This window comes from Camelus dromedarius, chromosome 6 (genome assembly GCF_036321535.1).
Source record: "Camelus dromedarius isolate mCamDro1 chromosome 6, mCamDro1.pat, whole genome shotgun sequence".
NCBI lineage: Eukaryota > Metazoa > Chordata > Mammalia > Artiodactyla > Camelidae > Camelus > Camelus dromedarius.
The window spans coordinates 31,282,144-31,294,044 of NC_087441.1; the positions used below are offsets into that span (position 1 = coordinate 31,282,144).

The 11,901-nt window shown below is 35.7% G+C and overlaps 1 protein-coding gene across 3 annotated transcripts in view; it reads left to right on the plus strand.

Annotated features, from left to right (window-relative positions):
- THEMIS (thymocyte selection associated) overlaps window positions 1-11,901 on the plus strand; it is a 164,733-nt gene that overhangs the window by 139,712 nt on the left and 13,120 nt on the right. For all 3 annotated transcript variants that reach the window (XM_064486711.1, XM_010988623.3, XM_064486710.1), the window contains one exon: window positions 480-633. In XM_064486711.1, coding sequence (XP_064342781.1) covers window positions 480-633 — 154 coding nt within the window. The remainder of the gene's footprint in view (window positions 1-479; window positions 634-11,901) is intronic.

An 11,901-nucleotide genomic window follows, 5' to 3' on the forward strand; every position in this document is an offset into this window, starting at 1 on the left:
GGGTTATTTTAAAGTAAATGTTATGATTAGTTTTTTAATATAGAAAGTACAAATAATACAGAAATGAATCCTGTACTTCATTATATAACACGTAATTATGTAATATACAATGAAATGCTGGATTATTAAACTATAAGAATAAAACCAAGGGAAAATGTTCTAAGTGAAAAATATTTTAAAAAGTTTACAAGAAGAAAGTAATACACACAAGTGGTCTTTGAAAACGATATTCTGTGCCTGAGATGACTTCTTATTCTAGTCACTTAGATTGCCTCAAAAATTCAACATCTGGATTACCAAAATATGTTGATGAAAATAAAATTTGTAACTCACTTTGACATATAGACTGTTCTGTCTCATATGTATAGAAATAACTTGCCATGTGATAAATGTTTATCCTTGTCATATTTCTGGGAAGCATTTATTTTGGACTGATAATTTACTTGTGAAATCAATCACTCTGGCCTGTGTCGTTTCAGAGTCTCCATGTAGACAGACCCAAGAAACTGCACTCAAATCAAGCTGGCCTGGATTCAAAAGTACCAGTTGGTTGTCAAAATGATTTGGCTGATCTGGAGAAAGGCAAGAGAAAGACTGGGACAACTGCAGTAGCAGGCACCAAAGTAACCACAGGTCAGTGATGCCTCATGATACTGGTTTTAACTGCCTCCATGACAATGAACAATATATGGATTCTTACTGCCATTTTGTTCAGGGTATATGACTCAGTCAAAGTGCAGATCTCACTGAAATGTAGTTGTAAGTGCAGCATAATGTTAAACACTTAAAATGACGATAGGTCTGTTCATTGTTCTCTGTTATTAGATTTTTCTTCTCATTTATGGTTTTGAGGGCCAAGGAAGTGTTTTATTTTAAGATTGTATTATCGTGACAATATTCTTTAACATTCTCTAGAATTAATAATAAGGATTAATGACTTGAGAAGAGGTAAAAATAATGAGGTACTTTTAATTTAAAGAAGTGTCAGATAAGTAACCTAACTTAGACTTGAATTGGAATATTTTGGTTTATAGAGATGGTGATCTGATATTTTTCATCTCTACTAAAAGCAAAACAAGAGCAAATGGGCTTGTGGAGAAGTTGATAGCATTCAATTAAGCTACCCAGATTAACTTCCATATTGTGGGAATCTGGGATGAGTTAGCAAGGGAAATGAGAATTTTCTTTCTTGGCAATATTTTAACACACCAAAGCAGCTCAATTTCTATTACACTTTATCTTTGAAACTTCACAGTTCGTTTGTAGAAAAATTGAAACTGTAATTATTCTTAAGCATATGGTTTGTTCCTTTCCCCTCCTTATTTGGTCTTGTAGCCAGCACTCTTTTTTCCTCCAAGGGCATGTAAAAGTCAAAATACTAGAAATAAAGTCTCTGAAGTGTTTCTGCTGAAACTCTGTCTGTACAATCTGGGTTCTTTCATGTAGTTAACTTACTGGCTTCTGACACTCCTATAAAAATATCCCGTAGAGCTTTTCTTATTACCTTTTCATTGACTCTTTCTGAGTGATAAAAATGAAATTCTATAAAGGGCTTTGAAAACCATGCATATTGCAATTCCTCCAAATTTCAAATACTAACCAAGTGTGACTATAAAAGAAACAACTACTGCAGTGAAAATTGGTGCAGCGTGTTGAGTCTCAAGCTATTATTAATTCATTGGAAACTCTTTTTTTTCCTTAAAACTATGGATCCTAAAAAGTATCAGATAGCACAATTGCTGAGATCAGACTTTTTGTTTCAATCATAGGAAAACTTGTTATCTGATCTTTCCCTGTGTGTGCATCTTCTTGGGGTGGTATGTGGCAGCCCCAGCTTTGTGTCCTGAATAAACTGTGCGGTTTGTTTCAACCCAGGAGCAGGACCTGCTTTGAACATATTTCACATTAGTGGTAGTTTAAGGAAAAAGAGGACCTGGAATTAAAGTAATAGTTCTAAGCAAGTGAGACTAACTTTACTCAAGAGAGTAAAATGAAATCTCCTTTATTATGTTAATTTCAATATGCGTTTATTTAAAAATTACCTACTATGCACATCTGGACCATAGTTTCACTTGCTTTCCCATTCATATTTACAATGAATCACAGAGTCTGTCTTCATTATGAATTATAATTATATAACAATAACATATATAAAAATACAAAAGTAAACTAAAGCAGAAATATAATTCTTCAAACTTAATTTTTGTCTTGTGAAATATAGTATGTTTTTTCATCATTAAAAAAAGACTCCTTGGATCTATACTTAACATTTACTGTACTTGGAATGAATAGCTCATCTGTGAATATTCACCAACTGCCTTGGAGTTCAGGATGGGCAAATGATACCCTTTCTGAGCTTTCACCTCTTTTTAATGCTTAGACACAAGTCAATCATTGCCTAAATTCTCTTTGGATGAGAATGGCAGTTGTAGAGTCTTTGTAGCATACCACAGAGAAAACAAAACAAAACAGACAAGGGAACTGCTTCTCTAGTTTTGCTCCTTTTGGACACTCAAGTCTTGTTCTTTCAGCTAGATGAAGTGGAACCATTTCAGATATGTATCTAATAATTATACTGAAGGGAATTCTTTATTTTGAAATTCACTGTTGACAGCTATAAGATTCGCTGTCAGTGGCTGAACACATGTTGTGTAATGAAGAGTTTATTCCGCTGCAGCCAGGAGCACAGTAAACTCTACTTCAGGATCAGTGTTGTGAGTCCCAGCTCCCCTTTACTTAAGAAACTGATGAAAATGTTTCACCAAATCTCGTGGGTGACCTTCGTCTCTGGGTCCTTGATTCACTCCAGTTGCTTATTTTGGGAGCATTGTTACTAAGTCTGCATGTTGTTTTGTCTATAAATTACTAAAAGAACAGTTCTCTGAAAGTAGGATGGTTAAGTGGTTAACCTTTGGAGTCAGAACTTAAGACTGCTGGGTTTAAACCTTGGCTCCCCCACTCCCTAGCTGTATACCACAAGCAATTTATTAATGCCTCTCTTTATTCAGAAAATTGGGTTAATAATAGTGCTACCCCATGGACTATTTTGATGACTACATTAGATAAGATAGGTTAGAGTTGGTATGGTACATAATAAACTCCAGTTGAATCATAGCTATGATAATTAGCTTCTGCATCTTTTTGAATTGATGGCTAAGGAAAACGTTGCTTCCTGCCAGTTTATTTTGCAAAGTGCTGGCTGAGACCTCCTGATGTGGCTCTTGGAGTCACTGAGTTTCTGTCTGCACTTTTTTTCTTCGAGGAGTGTATCCTCTTGAGAATTTCATGGCCTCTATGAATCCTATGGATATGGGAAGTGATTAGAAATCTTTTGGAGATGTCACTGAATCCTCAGAGTCCGAGAAACACTACAATTGTGCAGGACATGAAAGCCCTGAGCCTCCCTAACGGACCCCTTCCCTGTTTTAACTCAGCTGCAGGAGCTCAGAAAGAGCCCAGAGCTCCACTGTGTAATCAGGTATAGTGCTAGTTTTGGTAGGTGATATGTGTTAAGTGCAAATGTTTGTTTTAAGCTGTTTGTTTCATGTCCAGTTCCCAGGGTGGACTTGCGTGTAGAAAGTTTATTGAGAAGTGCTCTCAGGAACAACACATAGAGCAGAGGAACAAAAGCAGGTCTGGACAGAGGGAGAAGTTGAATCATAATGCAGTCACAAGAAAGACCTCAGCTGACCCACAGGGAGCTCTGGAGCTGGCCTGGCTCTTTAGAGTTGTCCTGGATTGGGACGAGGAGGCCAGATTTTTATAGCCCCTGCCTCAGTCAATCAATCATTGGATGCAGCTGCCTTTGAGCCTCCCTAAAAGGTAGCGTGACTGTGGGCAGGCTCCCTTCAGCCCAGGGCAAAGTCACGTGGTATCAGAGGATTGTCATTTGGTTGTGAGGAGGAGCTGGCTACTATGTAGGTCACACATTAATTGCAGAGATTGCTTCTGGTGACCTGACTGGCTAAACAGGGGGCCGTTTTCTTTTTTCCTCTTCATGTGTCTCTCTAGAAGCTACCATCTCTGCCAGAAAGGAAAGACTTTTAAAATATGCCTAGTTGCACAAATGAACTTATTTACAAAACAGATACAGTCTCACCAACATAGAAAACAAACCTTTTTATAGTTACTGAAGGGGGCAGTTGGAGGGCTAATTTGGGAGTTCAAGATTTGCAGATACTAACTACTATATATAAAATAGGTCCTGCTATATAGCATAGGGAACTGTATTCAATACCTTGAAAAAGCTTATAATGAAAAAGAATATGAAAAGGAATATATATATTATATTATATATTCCTTTTCATATATATGAATATATATATATATATATATTATATATATACACAAAATCACTATGCCATACACCAGAAATTAACACAACATTGTAAACCAACTATACTTTAATAAAAAATAAATAAATCAATCAAATTTAAAAATATATGTCTATTTGGTTTTGCCCAATATAAATGTTCTCTACTGAACAAATTTAATAACTCTCCTGATCAACCTTCTCTAATGGAATTTCCTTGCTTTTGAAGCTTCAACTATATTCTAATTACTCCTACATCTTTAAACTAAACCCATGCCATGACTCATCCTCTATAAATCAGACCTGTCAGGTAGTGAGAAGACTCTCGGCCAGAAAACAAAATGCAGGTACCATAAGGTCTGATCCCAGGTCAGTACACCCTAGATGTGCAGCCTTTCACAGGCCATTTCACTTACCTAGTTCTGTTTTCCTCATCAAAATAGGAGGTGCACCAGGTAATCTTTATGACGTCTGTTCTGAAAGCCTGTGATTCTATGGCCTATTCCAATGTCATAGTCATGACACTGTGTTCATCTTTAAGTATGTCTCATGGAGAAATGATTCACCACATCTCAGAACATACTTAATATATAAGCTAAACAAATAAGAGTAATAAGCTCAATGAAAAGCTCTTCCCCATAGTCAAGGTGGAAGCCAGAAAGAATGGATGGATTTATAGGAAGATAAAAAGATTTGTACTGAACTTTAACTTAATGTTTACTCTAAACTTCCAATTTTACTTGTATGATGGGAGACAAAACATAAGGCATTTCTCTATCAAAATTATTTTGAGAATTAGACAAGGTGGGGGTTCTGTATTAAAACTTGATTCTGAATGACTGAATACATGCTCTCAAGAGGTAAGTACTTTAGAAATCATAAAACATATTCTTGCTTCTCAATTTTAATAAAGGCACACAGGCACACTTCAATAATTCAGTGTTATTCTAGATAGTGAGTAATTCTAAGCATAATAATTACTTTTACTCCCAAAGACTAGAAAACCTGTTATTTAAGATACTGGATAATTTCCAATGGGTAATCCAAAAATCTGGTGTGTCTTTTATCCTTCTATTTAACAGCAATGCAGATTTTTCATAATATAAACAGAATAATGACACCAGTGGAATTTCCCTTACATACCCAGGGAATACTGCTTTCAGTTGAGAAATACTGACAGCCTAAAGTAAAATGTTATAAGATTGCTCTTCCCTTTATAGCAGCCTATTTCCCTTGTTTTGGGAAGGTTTAAATATTTAAGAATATGCTGGAAGGAGAACCGCAATCATTTCATTCTTTGAACAATTCTGAAATATCATTTCCTATTAGGCAGTTGTGTGAATACTGACAGCCTTGCCACTCTTCTTCCCTAGAGATTAATTTATTTCCTGCAGTGCTTGCTCTTCATGGAAAATCTGACTCATCAGCCTTCACCAATGGGAGATCTCATCAGCAGAATGTTAATTATAAAAGCAAAACTATCTACCATATTGAAAGGGAAAAGCAGTTCTCCAAGCAAAGCAACCTTTTTCTTTTCTTTTCTCTCCACTCCACTCTCTCCTGAATCTGTGACTGGACAGGAAAATTATCCACTGGGGGAACATTCTGTGAGATGGTGGGATACAGAGGAAATGTGCAAACTTTGCCACCAGACAGACCCAAGACTGATCTCTAATTCAGTATTAGGATTTTGTTCCTTTAGCTGTAAAATAAAGATAAAAATATCTGCTTCACATGAAATTGTATAATGAGACTGGAACAGAGTAGACACTAGAAGATTATTATCATCATTAGTTAGCTTTTATTTAGCACTTACTACATATTGATTATGAAGGCATAATATTAATCATGTCTCATGTTGGTTTATAAAGCAATCTGTTAGATATTTGGAGAAGTATCTTTCAGCTCTTAGGAGTTAGGCAAGACAGGTTATTGAGATAGGCTGTTTGAAGTCATGTCTTACTCTTCACTTCCTTTCTTGTCTCATTACAACTCATACTTTTCATAGTGGTTGCTAGAGACTTATTGATGTATTATTTTTTTCACCAATAAGTTCTTTAAAAAATACAAAAGCAAAAAAAAAAAATACAAAACCTATTCGCTAATAGTTTTAGATCCATCTATTCAGACTTGAAACTGCATTTGAGCTTATTTAAAAATTATTTTCTCTATAAGTTATCCATTTCTATTTGGTTCAGTCTCAGAAATAAAACTGGTGAATTAAATCTTGAAACAACAAAGACAATAACACGGCATCAAAGTAGAGATAAAGTTGAGAAATACTTACAGAATACAATGTCAATTATTTTAAACTCAGAATGATTACTCTTGCAATAATACTATTATGATTAGAAAGTCTAAGTAAATTCACTTTTTTATTCTTTCCCCCCATATGATTTTATGATTTGAGTGTAACACTAGGAAGAAAAGCAACTGAAGCATTAGATGATAAACTAGAAAAAGAGGAGATGTCATGGTGCAAACCCTTTATGACTGAGACCTGACACAGGGCTGCTCCAGCAGACAAGAGCTGTGTGCATGGTGTGCAAATTATGATAGGTAATAGTCTTTCATATGACAAAATAGTATTTTTCTTAAGACCATTGGCAGTTTCCTAACGTGGGTAGAACAGAGGACTTGATCTATATAGTAATCTCTGCCTTTAACTTTATGGAGTCATGTGCAAACCACTGATTGATCTTTTTTAATGTTAAATGGATTTTTTTTAACTATAGAGTTTTCTTCTAAATAATAAGCTTTAGAGTCTCTCCCCAATTGAATAATTTTCCTCGTGAATAACTTTTAATCTTATTTTAAATGTTTCCCCCTTTTTCTAACCTCTTTTCTTGTTGGCAGGTGACGATCTTTCTTTTATTCATTATTTCACACCAGTTCTCTCTTATTTCATTCAGGAAGCCCATCTTTATTCTGATCAGTGCATTAAGCAAAACAAAAAGGAACAGATGACAATAACTTTCAAAAGTTATCTCAGGGAGTCTCTAAGTTATAGTGCATAAAAAAGTCACTTGTTAAGCATGTTAAAAATACATATTCTTGGGGTCTGATCTCTAGAGAGAGATTAGCAAATTCTGGTGGTGGGTCAGATGTGTCTCATTGCTTCTTGTACTGCTCACAAGCTTCTAATAGTTGTTTTTAAATTTTTAAATGGTTGAAAATAAAGAAATATTTTCTGACACATGAATATTATATGAAATTCAAATTTCAGTGTCTATATAAAGTTTTACTGGAACACAACCACACTTACTCATTTACACATTGTGTGTGGCTGCTTTTATGCTGTATCAGCAGAATTGAGTAGTATTGACAGAGACAAAATGGAAAACCTAAAATTTTTACTGTCTGGCCCTTTAGAGGAAAAGTTTGCTCTAAAGAGTCTGTTTCAGAAGTTCTCAGGAAGGAACTGGGAATAGAATCGATTTCAACATGGTTTTTGGATTGTGATACAGGAAATCTTTGGGCCACACTTTGAAAGATAATGCATTAGAGGAATTATGAACACATTTCTCTTCTTCCCTTCTCTTCATCACACGCACTCCATCGGCAAATCCTATTGGCTTTATCCTCAAACAATATCTAGAATATGTTCATTTTTCACCGTGTTCACTGCTATCAACCTAGTCCAAGCCATCATCATTTCTCATGTGGATTCCTTTTTAAAAAATTTTTTGATTGAAGTATAGTTGATTTACAATGTCAGTTTCAGGTGTACAGGAAAGTGATTCAGTTTTTCAGATTCTTTTCCATTATTATGTTATTACAAGATAATGAATATAGTTCCCTGTGCTATACAGTAGGTCCTCGTTTATCTATTTTATATATAGTAATGTGTATCTGTTACTCCGCAGCTTCTAATTTATCCTTCCCCTGCCCTTTCCCCTTTTTACCTGGATTCTTTTATTGGCTTCCTAGCTAGTCAGTCTGCTTCTGCCTTTGCCTAATGTTATCCATTCACAACACAACAGCCAGAGTGAATATGTTAAATCTTAGTCAGATCAGGTGACTCTTTTGTTCAGAATCTTGAACAAAAGTGGTCTTCTCTAATTCTCTTTTCTCTCTATCCTAGCTATATTGGCCTCCCAGTTGTTACTCAGAAATTCTAGGGGTGCTCCATCTTCAATGCCAACCCAGGCTATTTTTCTCTTAGTGGCACAGTCTTCCCCAGAGATCTGCATGGCTTTCGGCTTTGTCTCATTTAAGTCTTTCCTTAGCCACTACCTTTTTGGTGATTCCTTCTATAAACATGTTATTTGAAATAGTAATCTTTTTATCTGGGACTGCTTCTCCCCATTATACCAAGTAACATGCTACACACTTTGCTTCTTCATTTTGATAATGGGTCACCTTCCCCACATGAGAGCACCATGAGGACAGGGATTTCTATCAGTTTGCTCTATCCTTAGATTCTAAGAGTGCCTGGCTTACTGTAGGTTTCTCATAAATATTTCTTGAAGAGAGAAACGAACCCCAGACTCCCATTCTATACTTGACAGATAATGTATGACACCTATCAAACATATTCTGTATGCAAAAAACAGTTGCCAGGAGTATAAATATAAGACTCATCTTTGAAAAATGATGTAATATGGTAACCACCACAGATGAGAAGAGGAATAAAGCAGCTATTAACTTATATCATGTGTTTTTTCAATCTCAACCAATAACTTAATTACAAAAGATGCTAAGGAAACTAGAGGATGGTATGGATATTAAAATGGGTACATGAATGAAAATTCAGTTGAAAATATTTGGAAGAGATTCTAGGAAGCTTCATTTCACAAGCAAGCTGCTTCCCAGGGGAGGCAGATATGCTTACTGCAGGTTTTACTGTTCACCATCAGGTTGAGCAGTTTAAAGCAACTGGCTCTCAAAGTTTCCAGAAGGGAAAATGCAGGGTGTGACTAACTTCAGTTCAGTTAACTCTTTAGAAAACATCAGTTTTACAAGAGAATGTAAAGCATTTTTAGATATATCTGAACTGGATTCCTCAAAAATAAGAGAAAATAGAGATTTTCTTTTTTTTTAATTGAAGTATAGTCAGTTACAATTTGTGTCAATTTCTGGTGTACAGCATAATGTCCTAGTCATGCATATATGTACATGTATTTGTTTTCATATTCTTCTTCATTAAAGGTTATTACAAGATATAGTATATAGTTCCCTGTGTGATACAGAAGAAATTTGTTTTTTATCTATTTTTATACATAGTAGTTAACATTTTCAAATCTCAAACTCCCAAGTTTATCCTTTCCCGTCCCCTTTCACCTGGTAACCAAAAAATTGTTTACTGTGTCTGCGAGTCTGTTTCTGTTTTGTAGATGAATTTATTAGTGTCCTCTTTTTTCTTTTCTTTCTTTTTTTTAGATTCCACATATGAGTGATATCATATGGTATTTTTCTTTCTCTTTCTGGCTTACTTCACTTAGAATGGTGATCTTCAGATCCACCCATGTTGCTGCAAATGACATTTTTTTTTTATGGCTGAGTAGTAGTCTGCTATATAACTATACCACAACTTCTTTATCCAGTCATCTGTATGGACATTTAGGTTGCTTCCATATCTTGGATATTGTATATAGTGCTGCTATGAACATTGGGGTGCATATATTTTTTGAATTAAAGTTCCCTCCAGGCATATGCCCAGGAGTGGGATTGCTGGATCATATGGTAAGTCTATTTTTAGTTTTTTGAGGAATCTTCATACTGTGAAGAAATGGAGATTTTCTTTGACTTTAATCCTCTCATTCAAAAAAATTACTCATCTAATTTTATGTATTTTTAAAGCTTCATTTTGTGGACTCAACAGTAGGTTATTCTTCAAAGATATAGATTTTGACTATTGAAGGACATTTTGACTCTTGAAAAAAACATTTAAGGGAGAAAAACAAAACAAAGCAAACCAAAACAAGGCTACATCCTGTATCTGTTCTTCTATGGCTGAAGTGTTCAACTTGATCTCCAAGGAACATGATTCCACACCCCTTAGTTAATATGATCATCTAAGTAGTTATGAATATTCAAAAGTAATCAGTCAGTATCAATTCAAAGTAAGAAACATCCCCTCCATATTAAGTTTGTGACATTTTCCAAAGGAATGTTTGATAAATACCAAAAGAGTTGAGGGCTTTAAATCAACTTGAATGTTAAAACCTAAATAATTGTCAGAAAAAATAGTTCTTTCACACTTCGAGATTTCTTGAAAGTTAATGCAATAAAGAACACAGTTCCTATTCAGTGTAAAATCAGCTCTGTCAACTTGAGCTGGCTACTGGAGCACAGGTGTTATTTAGGGCATGCCTAACCTGGGTGGAAGATGGGGATAGGTCAGGCAGAGAAAGGCAACTTAAGCTCCCTTCCAAAACTGAGATTGTTTAAATCCTATTATTTTATATTGAGATCATCTAATTATTCTAATTCCCTCACCTCCCATTTTTCTGCTTAACTCTATACTATCCCAAATCAGTTTATTGACAAGGGAGAGTGAGACTAATAACTGTCAAGATGACAGATTGAAATTACAAGCCACAGGCTTATAACAGTTTTATGTGAATATGAGATAGTAATTGCAAGTAGTATTTCCATAGCACTTTATGTTTTACAAAGCACTTGCAGGTCCATTATTTCATTTGATGTTTCCTCAACTCTGTGATTCAGTTATTACTACCAAAATTCATTCACTGGTAAGAAAATGGAATTCAGAGATTCCTCAAGACATACAGCCAGTAAGTCTTAGAATCAGGAATCAGACCGAGGTCTTCAGATTGTTTCTCTGTACTACATTATATCTATTTCATTTGCCCTCACCCTACTCTCCCCCTAGGAAAAGCGGCGCTGTGAGGGAGAAATGTGGTTGTTATCCCTTTTTACAGAAAAAATCACAAAGATAGTAGGTGGTAGAAGTGGGAATTAAATCTGGGCGTACTGCCCAAAAATCCTGTGTTCTTTCATCTATAATGTATATTCTACAATGTGTAGTTTTACAGCTGTTTGGGATAAAAGGAAGACCTAAAAATCTAACGGCAGCCACTGGGGGTGGTGTATAACGAGGAGAGCAAGTGAAATGAGAGAAAGCCTGGGATCCAGGCCATCTGCCTCTCATCAGACCCCACCCCCCAGCCCCCAGCCCCCAGCCCTACTTAGCATTAAGGGGCAAGTGGACAGAAGAAAATAAATTCAGGCTGTTAGGGGAATGGATGTGGTGTACGGAGAAATTCCACTTCTTTCTACTTTAACATCCCCTTTCTTCTTTCCTAGTTAGCCTGTGAGCTCCTCAGAGTCACGAATCTGTGTATTTTGTCTTTGTATTTCACATATATAACAAAAACAGCTAACAGTCGGTGAGACAGTAGACCTCCTTACTGTCAAATGTAAACTCTCTACATTATTAACTCATCTAATCGTTGTCGAAACCTTATAAAATAGACATTATTATCCCCCTTCTTGCTTTTAAAGATGAGGAAATAAGGCACCTAAGGGTTAGGTAACTTCCTTAAGGTTATATGTAGAGCCAGGATGTAGGAGAAAAGGAAGGGGGGAAGGAAAGAAGAAGAGAGGGAAGAGAGAGGAAGGGA